Source organism: Nerophis ophidion, linkage group LG01 (assembly GCF_033978795.1).
Source record: "Nerophis ophidion isolate RoL-2023_Sa linkage group LG01, RoL_Noph_v1.0, whole genome shotgun sequence".
Lineage (NCBI taxonomy): Eukaryota > Metazoa > Chordata > Actinopteri > Syngnathiformes > Syngnathidae > Nerophis > Nerophis ophidion.
The window spans coordinates 29,501,366-29,518,992 of record NC_084611.1 but is presented as its reverse complement, the minus strand read 5'-3'; the positions used below and the strand labels follow the sequence as shown (position 1 = coordinate 29,518,992).

At 40.1% G+C, this 17,627-nt stretch overlaps 1 protein-coding gene across 2 annotated transcripts in view; it reads left to right on the top strand.

The window, feature by feature from the left end:
* The window catches only part of ipo11 (importin 11), a 240,467-nt gene extending 224,383 nt beyond the window's left edge, over positions 1-16,084 (top strand). For both annotated transcript variants that reach the window (XM_061900443.1, XM_061900433.1), the window contains one exon: positions 14,601-16,084. In XM_061900443.1, the coding sequence (XP_061756427.1) occupies positions 14,601-14,765 (165 nt within the window). In that variant the 3' untranslated portion in view covers positions 14,766-16,084. The remainder of the gene's footprint in view (positions 1-14,600) is intronic.
* Positions 16,085-17,627: the final 1,543 nt, after the last annotated feature.

The window sequence follows — 17,627 nt, the reverse complement described above, 5'->3', positions numbered from 1 at the left end:
AACAAGCAGAGGTGCTGTACGTTCAATCCCGAGTAGTCTGCTGTCTCAAGAACAAGATGTCAGTAACGGAAATTGAGCTGTATATATGGCACAAAGGCGCCAAGAATACTTGAATTTCCAGTACTGGCATGGAAATATAAGTTCAGAAAATTCAAACAGCGATTATCATATTCCATAAAAATTGTGGAAACACATTCAAAGACTATAAAAATGGGACCCATTACCTCCCTGCTTGGCATTCAGCATCAAGGGTTGGAATTGGGGGTTAAATCACCAAAAATTATTCTCGGGCGTGGCCACTGCTGCTCACCACTCCCCTCACCTCTCAGGGGGTCAATTGCAAAGGATAATCTCACCACACCTAGTGTGTGTGTGACAATCATTGGTACTTATATTACTGATACTATTTACAGTCAATCAATGACTTTCAGTCAAATACCATCCTTCTACTGTTTGTTCTGGATCAGTCATTTTGTGGCTCAAACCTTTGGACACTTCGAACCCAAATAAAGTAAGGATGTGTCGATTGATCAGCCACCAATAAGTGTTGGACGATTTTTGTGAAAAAATATGTGATCATTGCTAAATAACGCCTTTAAAGCCCATCACAATTGCCAATCCCCTCCGGCTGACATATCTAATTTTTTTATTCCCTCGGCTGACAAAGTAGCAGCTAATTATGTCTCCATGCAGTGTGGAGCCACTCCCTTCAGCTAACAATATTAACCTCCATAACAGCAGATAAACTCCATTGCCTAGTATCTTAAGTATCCTTGTAGCTGAAGGACAAATCTAAACATGTTAGACATCAAAGGCAAGCTTAGTGAACTTTAAGCAGTCTAGATGTAACAGTGTTGCAGCAATAACTAAGCAGTTATCAAGATAAAGTTAACAAATAGATCAGTAAGACTCTAGAGAGATCATAGTACAGGTGCTGTTCATATTATTAGAATACCATGAAAAAGTTTATTTCATTAATTATATTCAGAACGTGAAACTTACATATTATATCAATTCATTACACACACAGTGATATATTTGAAATGTTTATTTCTTTAAATTTTGATGATTAGTACTGACAATTACTGAAAATCTCAAATTCAGTATCTCAGAAAATCTGAATATTAGTTACGACTAGTACCAAAAAATATTTTTTAGAAATATGGGCCAACTGAAAAGTATGAACATGGAAAGTTTCAGCATGTACGGCAATCAATACTTAGTTGCAGCTCCTTTTGCCTGAATTGCTGCAGCAATACAGCGTGACATGGAGTCGACCAGTCTATTGCACTCCTCAGGTGTTATGAGAGCCCAGGTTGCTTTAATAGTGGCCTTCAGCTCTTCAGAATTGTTGGGTTTGGCATCTCGCATCTTCCGCTTCACAATACCCCGTAGGTTTTCTATGGGGTTAAGGTCAGGTGAGTTTCCAGGCCAATCAAGAACAGGGATACCATGGTCCTTAAATCCAGGTACTGGTAGATTTGGCTCTGTGTGCAGGTGCCAAGTCATGTTGGAAAATGAAATCTTCACCTTCATAAAATTGGTCCGCGGCAGGCAGCATAAAGTGTTCTAAAACTTCCTAGTAGACTGCTGCATTGACCCTAGACCTCAGGAAACACAGTGGACCAACACCAACAGATGACATGGCACCCCAGACCATTACCGATTGTGGAAATTCTACACTGGACTTCAGGCAACGTGGATTCTGTGCCTCTTCTGTCTTCCTCCAGACTCTGGGACCTTGATTTCCAAAGGAGATACAAAATTTACTTTCATCTGAAAACATAACTTTGGACCACTCAGCAGCAGTCCAGTCCTTTTTGTCTTGAGCCCAGGCGAGACGGTTTTGACGTTGTCTCTTATTCAAGAGTGGCTTTACACAAGGAATGCGACAGCTGAAGCCCATATCTTGCATACGTCGGTGCGTGGTGGTTCTTGAAGCACTGACTCCAGCTGCAGTCCACTCTTTGTGGATCTCTCCCACATTTTTGAATCGGTTTTGTTTGACAATCCTCTCCAGGGCGCGGTTATCCCTCTTGCTTGTACACTTTTTTCTACCACATTTTGTCTTCCCTTCGTCTCTCTATTAATGTGCATGGACACAGAGCTCTGGGAACATCTAACCTCTTTAGCAATGACCTTTTGTGTCTTGCACTCCTTCTTTAAAGTATAAATGGTATTCTTTTGGACAGTTGTCAAGTCAGCAGTCTTCCCCATGATTGTGTGTCATACAGAATCAAAACGAGAGACCATTTAAAGGCTTTTCCAGGTGTTTTGCGTTAGTTAGCTAATTAGAGTGTGGCACCAGGTGTCTTCAATATCTGACCTTTTCACCATATTCTAATTTTCTGAGATCTTGAATTTAGGGTTTTCGTTGGTTGTCAGCTATAATCATCTCCTTTTTGGCGAAAAACACTTGAAATGTATCAATCTGTTTGGAATGAATGTATACATTCTACAAGTTTGACTTTCTAAATGGAATTAATGAAATAAATAAACTTTTTCATGATATTCTAATAATATGACCAGCACCTGTATAGCAACAACACTGTCAATATTGTCACAGCCAGTACACGACACATAAGTGGAGGGCTGATAGATCCATATATTGGTGGCGTCGATACCAAAGGTAGTGTCAGTATATGATCGATAGCAGTGTTATTAGGTTGGTATTTGTATTTTCTCAAAATATTTTTTGTTGTTTGTTAATGTTTACAAACTCAGGACTCATACTTTTCTAGAGACAAGAGGACTTTGAAAGTAATGAGTAGTAATGGTAGTAATTATTGCTTTTGCTTAAGTATTGTGTAGTCTTGACTTTGTTTCGCTCAAACAATTATACAACAATTAAACAGTTATATATGTGTTGATATTCTTAAGGTACTAATAGCACACACCATGAATACATTGAACAAAGTTACAATTTGTATGTCCAGGTGGGTATTAGTATCGGTCAATCTCACTCATGGATGATCGGCAGCATAAAACCCTGATTGGAACATCCCTATAATGTAGTATTTCCCATACTCAACTGTGGCAAATGCCGCAGTTTTGTTGAAAATATTTTCATTATTCATGCAACTATTCGTAATAACCAACCAATAAAAAAAAGTCACTTGGCCCCTTAGTTAACAAAATACCAAGAATATTTAGAAGGTTTATCATTGAATTAAATTATCTACAGTCTGGTTCAAAAATATTGGCACATTGACACAATTCATAATTCTTCCTGTGTTTGGCTATACACACCACAATAATGGATTTAAATGAAAAAAAGTAGAAGGTACAACAGTTGGTATTATATGCTTTCCAGTTTGAAAGGGATCAATACTAATGGGATAATTGGCTGCTCAGCTGTTCCATTGCCAGTTGTATGTTTTTACTTCATTATCTCATTTACAAGGACCAGATAAAAGGTTTTGAGTTCATTTCAAGTGTACTATTTATATTTGGAATTTGTCAACTTCAATTGCAGATCAAATAATTCACTATCAGTGAAGCAAGCCACCATTAGTCAGAAAAAATAAAATAAAAACATCAGAGAGATAGAAAAAAAACATTAGGTGTGGCCAAATTACCTTTTTGGAACATTTTTAAAAAGAAATAAAGCGCCGTGAGCTCAGCAACACCAAAAGACTGGAAGACTGCAGGGGAAAAAATGGTGATGGATGACAGAAAAATACTTTATCTGGTGAAGAAAAAGGCGCTTTAACAAAAAAACACTCTCCACATGGATAGTGCGTAAAAGTCAAAATTCAAGAGACGACTTACCAGATTGAATACAGAAAGTTCACCATGAGATGCAAACTATTGGTGAGCCTCAAAAAATGTAAGGCCAGATTATGGTTTGTCAAACCTCTGAAAAAGCTGTTAAGATTTTGGAACAACTTCCTACAGACCAGAGCAATTCAACTGGCGGCCCAGCAACCAAATCTGTTATTACACCAGACCGGCCTCATTATTCAGTTCATAACATGAGAGATACTTCAACATTTTTGTTGCAAATTTAATATACAGTGGGGCAAAAAAGTACTGGGTCAGCCACCGATTGTGCAAGTTCTCCCATTTAAAATGATGACAGAGGTCTGTAATTTTCATCATAGGTACACTTCAACTGTGAGAGACAGAATGTGGGAAAAAAAACAGGAATTCACATTGTAGGAATTTTAAAGAATTTATTTGTAAATTATAGTGGAAAATAAGTATTTGGTCAAGAACAAAAATTCAACTCAATACTTTGTAATATAACCTTTGTTGGCAATAACAGAGGTCAAACGATTACTATAGGTCTTTACCAGGTTTGCACACACAGTAGCTGGTATTTTGGCCCATTCCTCTATGCAGATCTTCTCGAGAGCAGTAATGTTTTGGGACTGTCGCCGAGCAACACAAACCTTCAACTCCCTCCACAGATTTTCTATGGGGTTGAAGTCTGGAGACTGGCTAGGCCACTCTAGGACTTTCAAATGCTTCTTACGGAGCCACTCCTTCGTTGCCCGGGCGGTGTGTTTGGGATCATTGTCTTGCTGGAAGACCCAGCCACATTTCATCTTCAAAGCTCTCAGTGATTGAAGGAGGTTTTGGCTCAAAATCTCACAATACATTGCCCTATTCATTCTTTCCTCAACACGGATCAATCATCATGTCCCCTTAGCAGAAAAACAGCCCCAAAGCATGATGTTTCCTCCCCCATGCTTCACAGTAAGTAAGGTGTTCTTGGGATGCAACTCAGTATTCTTCTTCCTCCAAACACGACGAGTTGAGTTTATACCAAAAAGTTCTATTTTGGTTTCATCTGACCACATGACATTCTCCCAATCCTCTGCTGTACCATCCATGTGCTCTCTGGCAAACTTCAGACGGGCCTGGACATGCACTGGCTTAAGCAGGGGAACACGTCTGGCACTGCAGGATTTGATTCCCTGTCGGCGTAGTGTGTTACTGATTGTAACTTTTGTTACTTTGGTCCCAGCTCTCTGCAGGTCATTCACCATGTGCCCCCGTGTGGTTCTGGGATTTTTGCTCACCGTTCTCATGATCATTTTGACCCCACGGGATGAGATCTTGCGTGGAGCCCCAGATCGAAGGATATTATCAGTGGTCCTGTATGTCTTCCATTTTCTGATAATTGCTCCCACAGTTGATTTTTTCAGACCAAGCTGCTTGCCTATTGTAGATTCACTCTTCCCAGTCTGGTGCAGGTCTACAATTATTTTTCTGGTGTCCTTCGACAGCTCTTTGGTCTTGGCCATAGTGGAGTTTGGAGTCTGACTGTTTGAGGCTGTGGACAGGGGTCTTTTTTACAGATAATGAGTTCAAACAGGTTCCAGTAAGACAGGTAACAAGTGGAGGACAGAAGAGCTTCTTACAGAAGAAGTTACAGGTCTGTGAGAGCCAGAGATCTTTCTTGTTTGAAGTGACCAAATACTTATTTTCCACCATATTTTACAAATACAATCTTTAAAATTCCTACAATGTGAATTCCTGGATTTTCTTTTCACATTCTATCTCACAGTTGTCATCATTTTAAGTGGGAGAACTTGCACAATCGGTGGCTGACTAAATACTTTTTTGCCCCACTGAATGTCAAAAATAGAGCCCTCATGTTGTGTAGATGAACTTGAACCCATGTAAACACATTGGCAGATCTCCTAAATGTATGTGTTGTATGTGTAATTCTAATGAAAGCATTAGACTTGAAACAAATGCCCACTAATGAAAATGCTGGTTCTCAAAATAGAAATAAGGCAGAAGTATTTCTGGAAATGTGGCTCTTAGCACAATTTAGTTATATGGCTGTGCTATAGACCGGTTAGACATAAATCAACGTTTACAGAGTAATGGAAATGAAAGAGTATGAAGAAGGAATGGAACTGTTTATGATCAAGAACATACCACCTCATCAGTGAAGCAAAATGGTGATAGTGTCATTGCATGGCCGTGTGTGGAACTGGTTCCCTTGTATTTATTAACTATTTCATGAATGCAGCAGGAAGTATTTTTAAGTTTTTCAAACAATTGCCTCTGCTAATATTCAGCTAAATGCTTTAAAATTCATTGTATGTTGCTTTACGGTGCAAATGGAAAGGCACCTGACGCCTAATGTGAAAGTAACCTATGAGTATTTAAAGACAAAGAAGTGGAACGTTATGCAATGGACAGATCAATAACCTGACCTGAATATGGTTGAGCATAGATTGGAATTCCTAAAGACATAACTATAGGAAAATATGCCCCGATAACAAGCAGGAACTGAAGATAGTTGCAGTAGAAAAGAGACTTGGCACAGCTCCAGCAGGGGTGAAGCCCAGTGTCTAGTGATGTCTATGTGTTCCGGACTTCAGGACTGCATAACATTTTCAGCTAGGTATTATAAAGTCAACGTTTGATTTATGATGGTTAGTTTGTCGCATTACCTTTGGTTCCTTCAAAAGAGGAGGGCACACATACAAACTGTTGTAATTCCTTAAATTAAGTATGCTGAAATGCTGGAGTTAAAGCACATCTTGACTGCGTTTCAAGCCTACTGTGGTATGGTGTAGAGCAGGGGCGCTCACACTTTTTCTGCAGGTGAGCTACTTTTCAATTGACCAAGTCGAGGAGATCTACCTCATTCCTATTTATAATTTATGTGTATTTATTTATGAAAGAGACATTTTTGTTAACAAGTTAATGGTGTTTAATGATAATACAAGCGTGTTTAACACACATAGATTCCTTTCTTTCATGAAGACAAGAATATAAGTTGGTGTATTTGATTCTGATCACTTGCATTGATTGGAATTAGACAGTGGTGCTGATAACGTCCGCATTTTCAAATGGAGGAAAAAAAAAGTCCTCCTTTCTGTCCAATACCACATGAAAGTGGTTGGATTTGGCATCTCATTTGTCCAACTTGCATACTCTTTTTTAAACACTTTGTTTTGAGAGTAGCATATGTGTGTGGCCCTTTAATGTCTGGCAGCAGGTGAGTGACGTCAGGGACTGTGCGGGTGGGCAAGCAAGTGAGAAAGCGGTCGCTAAGGGCGGGGGAGAAATACATTGGCATCAAACTCCGTAGCTTGCTAGCTTGTGCACGCTAGCTTTCTGAGACTCTTATTTTGTTAGCACAGGCAGGATGAAACAGGTCTTTTATGGTGAAGACAGGAACTGTGCTGTCGGTCTTTAGAGTTTTGACAGTAGGTACGGAGTCTCTAGAAATAAAATGTGTTTCTCTGCGTCCGCCCTGTTAGTTATTTTTTTCTTAAATATGAGCTCGCAGCAGCCAGCGTCATCTCACAAGATCCTCAGGTGCCGTGAATGTCAAACAACTGACGAAAGTGAAGTCTTGGTATGATTGATGATTGCTCATTTTTATGTCTATTTTTTAATGCCTGGCTTGAGATCGACTGACACACCCTCCGAGATCGACCAGTCGATCGCGATCGACGTAATGGGCACCCCTGGTGTAGAGCCAGAACGATTAGAATTGTGTCGATGTCTTAATATTTCTCAGTGACCTAGTGGTTAGAGTGTCCATTCTAAGATCAGTAGGTCGTGAGTTAGAACCCCGGCCGAGTCATACCAAAGACGATACAATTGGGACCTGAGTGTCTGCCCTGAGATCGGTAGGTTGTGAGTTCAAACCCCGGCCGAGTCGTACCAAAGACTATAAAAATGGGACCCATTGTCTCCCTACTTGGCACTCAGCATCAAGGGTTGAAATTGGGGGTAAAATCACCAAAAATGATTCCCGGGCGCGGCACCGCTTCTGCCCACTGCTCCCCTCACCTCCCAGGGGGTGAACAAGGGGATGGGTCAAATGCAGAGGACATATTTCACCACACCTAGTGTGTGTGACAATCATTGGTACTTTAAAGGCCTACTGAAATTAGACTGTCTTATTTAAACGGGTATAGCAGGTCCATTCTATGTGTCATACTTGATTATTTCGCGATATTGCCATATTTTTGCTGAAAGGATTTAGTAGAGAACATCGACGATAAAGTTCGCAACTTTTGGTGCTGATAAAACAAGCTTTGCCTGTACCAAAAGTAGGAGACGATGCGCGTGACGTCACGGGTTGTGGAGCTCCTCACATCTGAACATTGTTTACAATCATGGCCACTAGCAGCGAGAAGGTTTGGACCGAGAAAGCGACGATTTCCCCATTAATTTGAGCGAGGATGAAAGATTTGTGGATGAGGAAAGTGAGAGTGAAGGACTAGAAAAAAGAATAAAAAGGGCGAGGTAGCGATTCAGATAGGGAAGATGCTGTGAGAGGCGCCGTGGCAGCCGTTGGGGTGGCAGGACCACTCGGCCAGGCCCAACCGCAACAAGGGATATAGCCGTACCGCTTTGAACCCGACGGTAACGGTCAGGAGGACGCATATTGATGCTGGTGTAGCACACAACATAGACCACCTTCAGACTACAGAATGTTAAATGTTATTTATTAATCCACATAATATACTGTACTTTGTGTGTGTGGTCCTATCCAACCGTGTTCACTTGACCGCTCTGTTCCATAGTAAAGTTTCACCGTCATCTTTCGGGAATGTAAACCATAAAACACCGGCTGTGTTTGTGTTGCTAAAGGCGGCCGCAATACACCGCTTCCCACCTACAGCTTTCTTCTTTGACTACTCCATTATTCATTGAACAAATTGCAAAAGATTCAGCAACACAGATGTCCATAATACTGTGGAATTATGCGATGAAAAGAGACGACTTATAGCTGTGAACGGTGCTGGAACAAAATTTCCTCTACAATGTGTGACGTCACGCGCACGCGTCATCATACCGCGACGTTTTAGCATGATACTTCTGTGCGAAATTTAAAACTGCAATTTAGTAAACTAAACCGGCCGTATTGGCATGTGTTGCAATGTTAAGATTTCATTATTGATGTATAAACTATCAGACTGTGCGTGGTCGGTAGTAGTGGGTTTCAGTAGGCCTTTAACTTTAACTTTATTACCTCCACTCAGCATCAAGGGTTGGAAATGGGGGTTAAATCACCAAAAATGATTCCCGTACGCAGCCACCACTGCTGCTCACTGCTCCCCTCACCTCCCAGGGGGTCAAATGCAGAGGATAATCTCACCACACCAAGTGTGTGTGTGACAATAATTGGTACTTTAACTTTATTTTGGATAGGGTAAGATAAGGCAGACTTTATTTATTCTACAAAGGGGACTTAAGTGGTTGCAGCGCAGATGAAAAAAGTCCACAAAAAATAGGATAATAAAACGCATGAAAACAAAAGGGAAACATGAAAGAATACAAAAGACAAAAAAATAATCACAGAAATGATGCAACCAGCTGCCAGTTCAGTGGAGCCATTTCTATATAGTTACAAAAGGTAAACAACAACAAAAACAAACGATGAGGAATAAATAATACATATTGTACACATAAGATTGTGCCATGCACAGACAAACAACCAAAGAAAAACCACCATATCAACACCCACATACACCAAGGTGGTCTCTAGGCTGCCTTACGCCATCGTCTGCTGAGGTGGGGGACAGTAGGACCAGAAACAGACCAAGACCACTGTCCTAGGCTGTCCATTAGCTCTCGGCCAATGTCTGGTAAGCGGGAATGACTGAGAATCCGACCATATGTGTCCCATACATGCTTATTCAACCTTGTCCATCCCGACGCTCAACACCAGCTATGCAGCCCCATCTCTTTCTCCGCATCTCCTCCGGTCTCTCCACACTGACTCTGGTGGGACAGAGAGCCAGCAGCTGGTCTTCAGTGCACACGTGGCCATGGCCAAAAGGTTCCGCCCTCAAGGCAGATCCAAGTCGACAAAAAAGCACCAGAGAAGTCACGAAAGTGCCACTGTTACACAGTCCCTGAAGGGTCCTGATCCAAACGGCAACAAACACATGAAAACAAGAAGAAAACATCAAGAACACAAAGGAAGACACTCAAGAGCACACACCTCCTGCAACCAGCAGCCACTACAGCGGCGCCTCTTGGGGAGAAATGTGGACATGGTATTTATTGATTTTTTTTCCTCATTTTGTTAAAATGTTTAAGTGTGTCATCAAGCTTCCCAACACAAACGGGGAAGAATATTGACACACTAGTCAGTCATTGTGCTCAAGTAAATGATGCTGGTTCGATGACAGCTTTTCTCATTAAGCTACTCCAAGGATCCACTCTTCAATCGTCTGATTGCTCCGTGTAATGGCAGCCAACTAATGAACAGACAAGTGTCAATGATTGGCTTAGGACCAAGAGTTTCAATTTAAAATGCTGTTGCTCTCCGAGGGCTCAAAATTGTTCTTTGCATGCTCTTACCATATTTTTATGGACATCTACAGTGTGTTCCCATGCAGCTTTAACTGATTAAGTTGATTAAAATGCGGTGCTTGCTGTGGTTGTTTGCATCCACCTGTTATCAAAGAGTAGGACACTACTGACAAGGTGATAAACAGGCTGTGCAGAAGAGAAGAGTGGCCACAGTGCATGACACACATTTTAGTCAAGCTTATTTGTAAGTCATTTTATAGTTATTAAATGTTAATAAAGTTTGCATGTGTATTACAAAAAAGCTGAAAGCACTCTGCACTGTCAGTGCATTTTGTAATTTATATTTCAACCCTTTCTCTGTTCTTGTTTTCCATTTAGTTAATGCAATGGAAAATAAATGGCTGCACTTTCAAAGTAATGTCATTTCTATTCATATTAGGGGGGGTTTGTGGTATTGTCATTGCTGCCTTCAGCACATTATAAAGGGCAGCATCTGGAAATATAGGAACGTCATTTTTGTAGGGATGTCTTGGATGTAAATGTCAAAACTGGAACTTGCAATGCATCTTTGCTTTTATTCCTTGCCGTTTGTCAGTGGTGTCTCCTGGCATTTAAGTTTTTTTGTAAATAGTTATGCAACCATTATTGGCAGGGATGAGTGGGATTGCAAATAATGCCGGTGACTGGCAGGTAAACCTTTATCCCTTTATTGCTGCACAGAAAAGCTGCAAAATTGAAATGTTGCAGCAATAATACAGTACCTCACTGTACAGTTCCAATTATCCGCATTTATTACAGTGGAACCTCAATTAACAAACCCTCCATTTTATGAACTCAATTTTGTGAACCACAAATAGAATAAAAATATGCTTTGTTTTATAAATCTTGTCTTGGTATACGTACATTTCATCTCCCCATTGTGTTTCTCTGTGCTCATTCAGTCAACAGAGCAGTGTTTCTGTTAGCTACTGTGCTACTTGCTAGTATTTTGGGCTTTTTATAACATTTTCTAGTTTTGCTAGCTCAATATAAGTCCATAGAAAGCAATGGACAGAGATGTGAGGTTTGACACGTTCAGGAAGTATCCACAGCGTTGTCAACACTGCCTTCTGCCCCTCCTTTCTGCTAAACGCAACGATTAATCACCAGGGTGAAGTAGATTTCATTGTTTTATTCTAAATCATTGTACCAAGTTAAGGAGTTTCGTCATTTCAAACTGAGTGCACCACAGGGTGTGTGTTCGTGTCAATAGGGCGATTGAAAAATGAGGACAGTTTAGCTGGTTGTTGTTTAGCTTTTTTGTTAAATAGAAAGTTCATCCATCACCCCCTTTTTTTGTTTGATATACTGTACTGTCCAGCGCTTTATATTGTGTTTAAAGTGTAAAAACTTTTACTAAAAGATTGACTTTTATTAAGGCTGGAACCCATTATTCATCTGGACAAATTTGCTTCGATATACAAAATTTTGTATTTTGCAACCCTGTTATAAGTTTGTAAATTCTGGTTCTACCGTGACGTCACTTCTTTGAGGCCAATTCCAAAGGACACAAAATATCTGTTCTCTAACAGTTCCTTTGTTGCGTATCCACTGCGAGACATATGTGTATAAATATGTAAATATATATATATATATATATATATATATATATATGAATAATCCGTTCATGAATGAGTATATCCGTTCGGCCACCGTGTTCAATGGAGAAGGCCAATCTACAAAATTTGCTGTCTTGGATGAACTTTGTTCCAATCATTTTGGAACTTGCGAGTGTACTTCTTCTTACTCGTCGTCGCCATGTCTCTTTTTTTTTCTTCTGCTTCGTCTCTGTTATGGTTTTGGACATTACTACTTGCCGTCGTTTTGAAGAAATGGATGATGGGAATCCGGATGTTGTGTGTCAGTCTATTAACGTGCCGGCTGGAATAAACACACGCTGAGAAATAGCTCCGTGCCTGCCTGCTTTATGGGTTATATATAAACCTATGGATAACAGAGACATATATAATAGTCTCCTTTTCAGGTGAGAGAGGACGCTATAGGCAGTGCCTTTAAGGCATGCCCCCAATATTGTTGTTCGGGTGGAAATCGGGAGAATGGTTGCCCCGGGAGATTTTTGGGAAGGGCACTGATTTTAGGGAGTCTCCCGGGATAATTGGGAGGGTTGGCAAGTTTGCACACATGAAATTGTTACAACTTTGCGCCATAATTCATTCATGGGTTGCGCAACCTGAATGGAAATTCCAGAGCTTGTTACTGTGTAACTGATGAGGAGCGTATGAGTGACAAACTAGACGTTTGGAACCTCATCGGGCTTTCCACTTTTTATGTGACACAGCACTAGTATGTCAGTCAATATTCACTAACTCATCCAAAAAAAGTAAGACCATATGATTTCCGCATTGACATAACCGTGGACGTAATCACAGAATTGACAAAAATGAATCCGCTGATAAACATAGAATATCACGGAAATGAACATAAATGTGAATTAAAAACTGGCATTGTGAGATTAAGTATTATTTGTTTCGGGAAATAACGTCCGTTAGCGCTCATTCAACGCTAAAACACTTCTAAAACTAAACAATGTGAGGATGGTCACTTGAAACAGAGACACAACTTCAGAATCAGAAATATTTTATTAATCCCTGGAGGGAAATTAAAATTTTCAGCACAATCCCCTTGCAAGCAAAAGCTCACGAGTAGAATCCATACACATACAACACATCTCATCTGCCTGTGTTGTTGTGAACGACATCATCAAATACCTTACGTATGCAGAGTGTACTTAAATTTAAAAAGCTAAAGCCCCAATGATAGTCACATTTCACCACACTAGGTGTGGTGAAATTATCCTCTGCATTTGACCCATCCCCATGTTTCCCCCCTGGGAAGTGAAGGGATTAGTTAGCAGCAGCTGTGGCCGCGCTCGGGAATAATTTGGTGATTTAACCCCCATTTCCAACCCTTCATGTTGAGTGCCAAGCAGGGAGGCAATGGGTCTCATTTTTATAGTGAAGTGAGTTATATTTATATAGCGCTTTTTCCTCAAGTGACTCAAAGCGCTTTACATAGTGAAACCCAATATCTAAGTTACAATTAAACCAGTGTGGGTGGTACTGGGAGCAGGTGGGTTAAGTGTCTTGCCCTAGGACACAACGGCATTGACTAGGATGGCGGAAGCGGGGATCGAACCTGCAACCCTCGAGTTGTTGGCACGGCCGCTCTACCAACTGAGCTATACCATCCCATAGTCTTTGGTATGCCGGGGGAGGGTTGAAATCGCGATCTTCCAGTCTCAGAGCGTACACTCTAAACACAAGTCCACTGAGTTAAAGCACTTATTGATGCATTTATAGAATTGTCCGCTGACGTAAACGACTGGTCAAAATTGTCCAAAGATTTATTGCAGCAATAAATGAGAGGATTGTTTCATTTCATTAACAAGCATTTTATAAAAAAAATTAAATAAAATAAAAATAAAAAAATACACGAATGGTGGGAAAAAAAAGTTTAAAAGTTAAGAAAGGAAATCAAAAACAAAACGTTAGTATTTAATTTTTTGTTTATTTTTTATATTGCCACTGTTATTTTAATTTTTGGATGTTACTATTTGTATTTACTTCTTGATGTTTACTCAGTGTCCTAGTGGTTAGAGTGTCCGCCCTGGGATTGGTAGGTTGAGAGTTCAAACCCCGGCCGAGTCATACCAAAGACAGTAAAAAGGCGACTCATTACCTCCCTGCTTGGCACTCAGCCTCAAGTGTTGGAATTGTGGGTCCATCCATCCATCCATCCATTTTCTACCGCTTATTCCCTTTTTTGAGGTCGCGGGGGGCGCTGGCGCCTATCTCAGCTACAATCGGGCGGAAGGCGGGGTACACCCTGGACAAGTCGCCACCTCATCGCAGGGCCGGAATTGTGGGTTGAATCACCAAAGATGATTCCCGGGCGCGGCTAGCGCTGCTGCTCACTGTTCCCCTCACCTCCCAGGGGGTGAACAAGGGTGATGGGTCAAATGCAGATAATAATTTGGCCACACCTAGTGTGTGTGTGACAATCATTGGTACCTTTTTTTTTTATCCATTGCTAATGTATTGCTGTTCTTCTTTCAGTTTTTATTTAAAGTTGAGTTTTGGTGGTGTATTAAATACTTATGTTTTCAAATGAATGTGAATAATTCTGTTATTAATCGTAATTTTTAAATCCATCTAAAATAATCCCAAATAATCGTCCATCCCTGGCTGAGTGTTAAAGTAGTGTTTGAGTACTTATTAAGTTTCACTTTAATAAAAAGTGTTGTTCATTTTATAATATTCTTCTTTGTCTCCCCATCTCTTGTGATAATCTAGTTGGCCCTGGAGGACCCGGTGCACAGTGTCTCGCTCCATCAATATGTCTATGAGAAATTGAAGGCTCAGCAGAACCTGATGGGGGATCAAGGCTTCAGCGAACTTATGGAGACGGTGGACACGGAGCTCGTAAGGCAGCTCCAAGCGTTCCTGCAGGGCTTCTGAATGACACCCACAGCCCTTCCCCACCTCATACAAACATCTATGCTGCTTAATCCTCATCCCCTCCGTTCCTCAGCCAGACATGTGGATCGCTAATCCAAATCTGCCCGAACTCTACCCATGCTACGCCTTATCTTTACTTAGAGCTAGTCTTCTCAATTCTCCCTACTATTCATAAAGAATCAATATTTATTTATCCTATTTTTAAAAATCAACATTAGACGTATGTCCATGCACACACAATGTAAGTATCTCCTCATTTGAGCTTCCACTCACTCACCTCTTGAAGTTTATCCGTATTTTCCCTTGAATTTTGACATGTATTGGGAGTAAAAGTCGTGGAAAGTCGACGTGTACGAAGCAAATCCAACCGAGGACTACTCAACAGAACCATCTACAGATTTTAGCGCTCACATGTGGATTGAAGAAAATTGAAGGACCTCAAGCAGTGTTTACAAAATAGATTGAAAAAGAAAAAAAAACACCAAAAGAGGTATGTAGTTGTGTAGTTATGTAAAATATGGACATTATTCTGCATGCCGATTCTTTTTACTTTTTTGGTTTGTTTTTACCATTTTGTTTTAACCAGAGGTCAAGTTGAGGTAACTACTGAGAGTATTTTTTTTAACCATTGGTTGAAGAGTGCAGAACACACGTTATGTATATAAATGTAGTGCTGCTAATCAAAGGCGTGTCGGCACACTTTAATAACCAAAACAAGTTTGTTCCTGTTATCGCTGCTAAATGTTTTCTCTGGTGTACTTTAAAGGCTATAAGCAGCAGCAAGATGCAGGACAAGTTGTGCAAATGTCTTCCTTCGAAATATTGTGTACGTACACTTTTGTCACGGCTTTTTATTGGATGGACTGTATTGAAGATCTATTAGGTCTAATAGTGGAATTAGTATTCCATCGTTTTCATTTCATTCAGGCTACATCGGTGTTCTAAACACCTTGGTCTTTTGAGAAGTTAATTTAACTTTTGTTTGGCTTTAAATTTGAGTGGTGATCATTTTGCATAGTTTCCTTATTAGATTCACATTGAGCAGTCTTTATTGGAAGAAAGTAGGAGGTAGTCAATAGCCTTAACTTTTGAGCCTTACCTATCAATGAAATAGGATTTCTTCTTACTTTAATCAAACACTTGAGGCTCTCTGTACAGTTTTGTTTTGTTTATAGGACAATGCTTTTGAACAAAACAGTCGTTTTGCTTTGGAGTTTTGTGTATGTTTTTATGGGAAGGTTAAAACAAATAATTGTCCTTTTTATGTTTTTTTTGTTTTTTTAACCCCACAGCTTTCAATAAAGTGCAGTAATCAGCCATCAAGTTAACATCTTCATGACTACAAGAAGTAAACGTGTTGTGGAAAAGGTTTGTTGTTCAAGGAATTTTTATAATCATCTAGCTGCATTATCATTTTCGATTTTTGTTGCTTTTCTTTTTTAAACCAAGAAAGAAGATATTATTTACTTTCTTAAAGGGGAACTGCACTTTGCCTATTGTCCACAATCATTATGACAGACATGACACATTTTGTAATGCATTCTAGATATTAGTCCGCTTACAGTAGAGCCACTGGGAGCGCCACTATTCCGCCCATAAAACCTGATAATTAACCATTCAAAAAACGCTCTAGCGCCCCCTAGAAAGAAAACACTGACAAAAGTGTCTGTAACTTCCAGTAGGAATGTCGTAGAAACATAAAACAAAAACCACTATGTAGATCTCAGTTAGACCTATATTTAATCCACTGAGAGCCCCTGGCTAAAATCAACAGAAAGTTTGCTATTCCCACTTCTATACAAAAGTTGGGGAAAAAAATTCGCTTTTTTTTCAAACATTATCTCCTTTGTGGCCATTTGTCGTTTAGGCTTCAAATAAGCACAGAAGAGAGATTGAACCCTTCTGATTAAAAGTTAAAGAAAGAGTTTTAATTACTACCCCGGTTTGGATTTTATGAGCCCGCAAAGAACCATTGCACTCCTGCTGTTGTCACAAAATTGCGGCTTTCTACTCCGACAAAACTGTAGGACCGTCATACATTCATGAAACAAAAACCTCAATATAGGTCTCACTGAGACCTAAATTGCATGCACTGACCGCCCCCAACTAAAATCAACAGGAAGTTTGCTATTCCCACTTCAATACAATAACTGCATTACATTCACCATGCATTAGAGTCTCAAAACTGCGGCACCAAGGCGTCATAAAATGCCCAAGCCACTTTATAACTGTTATTACTATGAGACTGATGTATAACACGTGTATACAACTTTTTCTCTGTGTAATAATCCATCCATCTATCTTCTACCGGTTTTCTGGGCTTGAGTCGCGGAGGCAGCAGCCAAAGCGGTCCCGTCCATCGCTGCTTGAAGCTTTAGTTAATATTGTTATTATAAGTGCTAACGCAGATAAACTATAGCGGTGTTGTGATTCACCTCAGTCACCGTGATCACTTCCATGTGTCCTTATGTTTACATCAAGTGGTCAGCTGCTTCCTTGCTTCTTTGCGCCCTGTAAATTTATTGTAGATCATAAATCATGCATCTCAGCTGGACAGATGACGTCTTGGTAGGTAATCCAACAAGTTGGAACACAGCCAATTAGGAACTGGCAAGGACGACACGAAAAGCGCTTGTCATCCCCCTGCCCCGTTTCTTCGCAAGGATTATGAGACATTTTTAATCTAAATGGAAATATATGAACATCCCGGCAGTTGGCATCCTAATGACAGCATGTGATGTTTTATTATGTTTGTCTCTCAAAAAGTCTGCAGTGAGTAATAATCAGTGATCATGAAGCATATTTGAAATAATGCTTAAAATAATCAATATACGAAAATATTAAATATTAAATGTGCCTCTT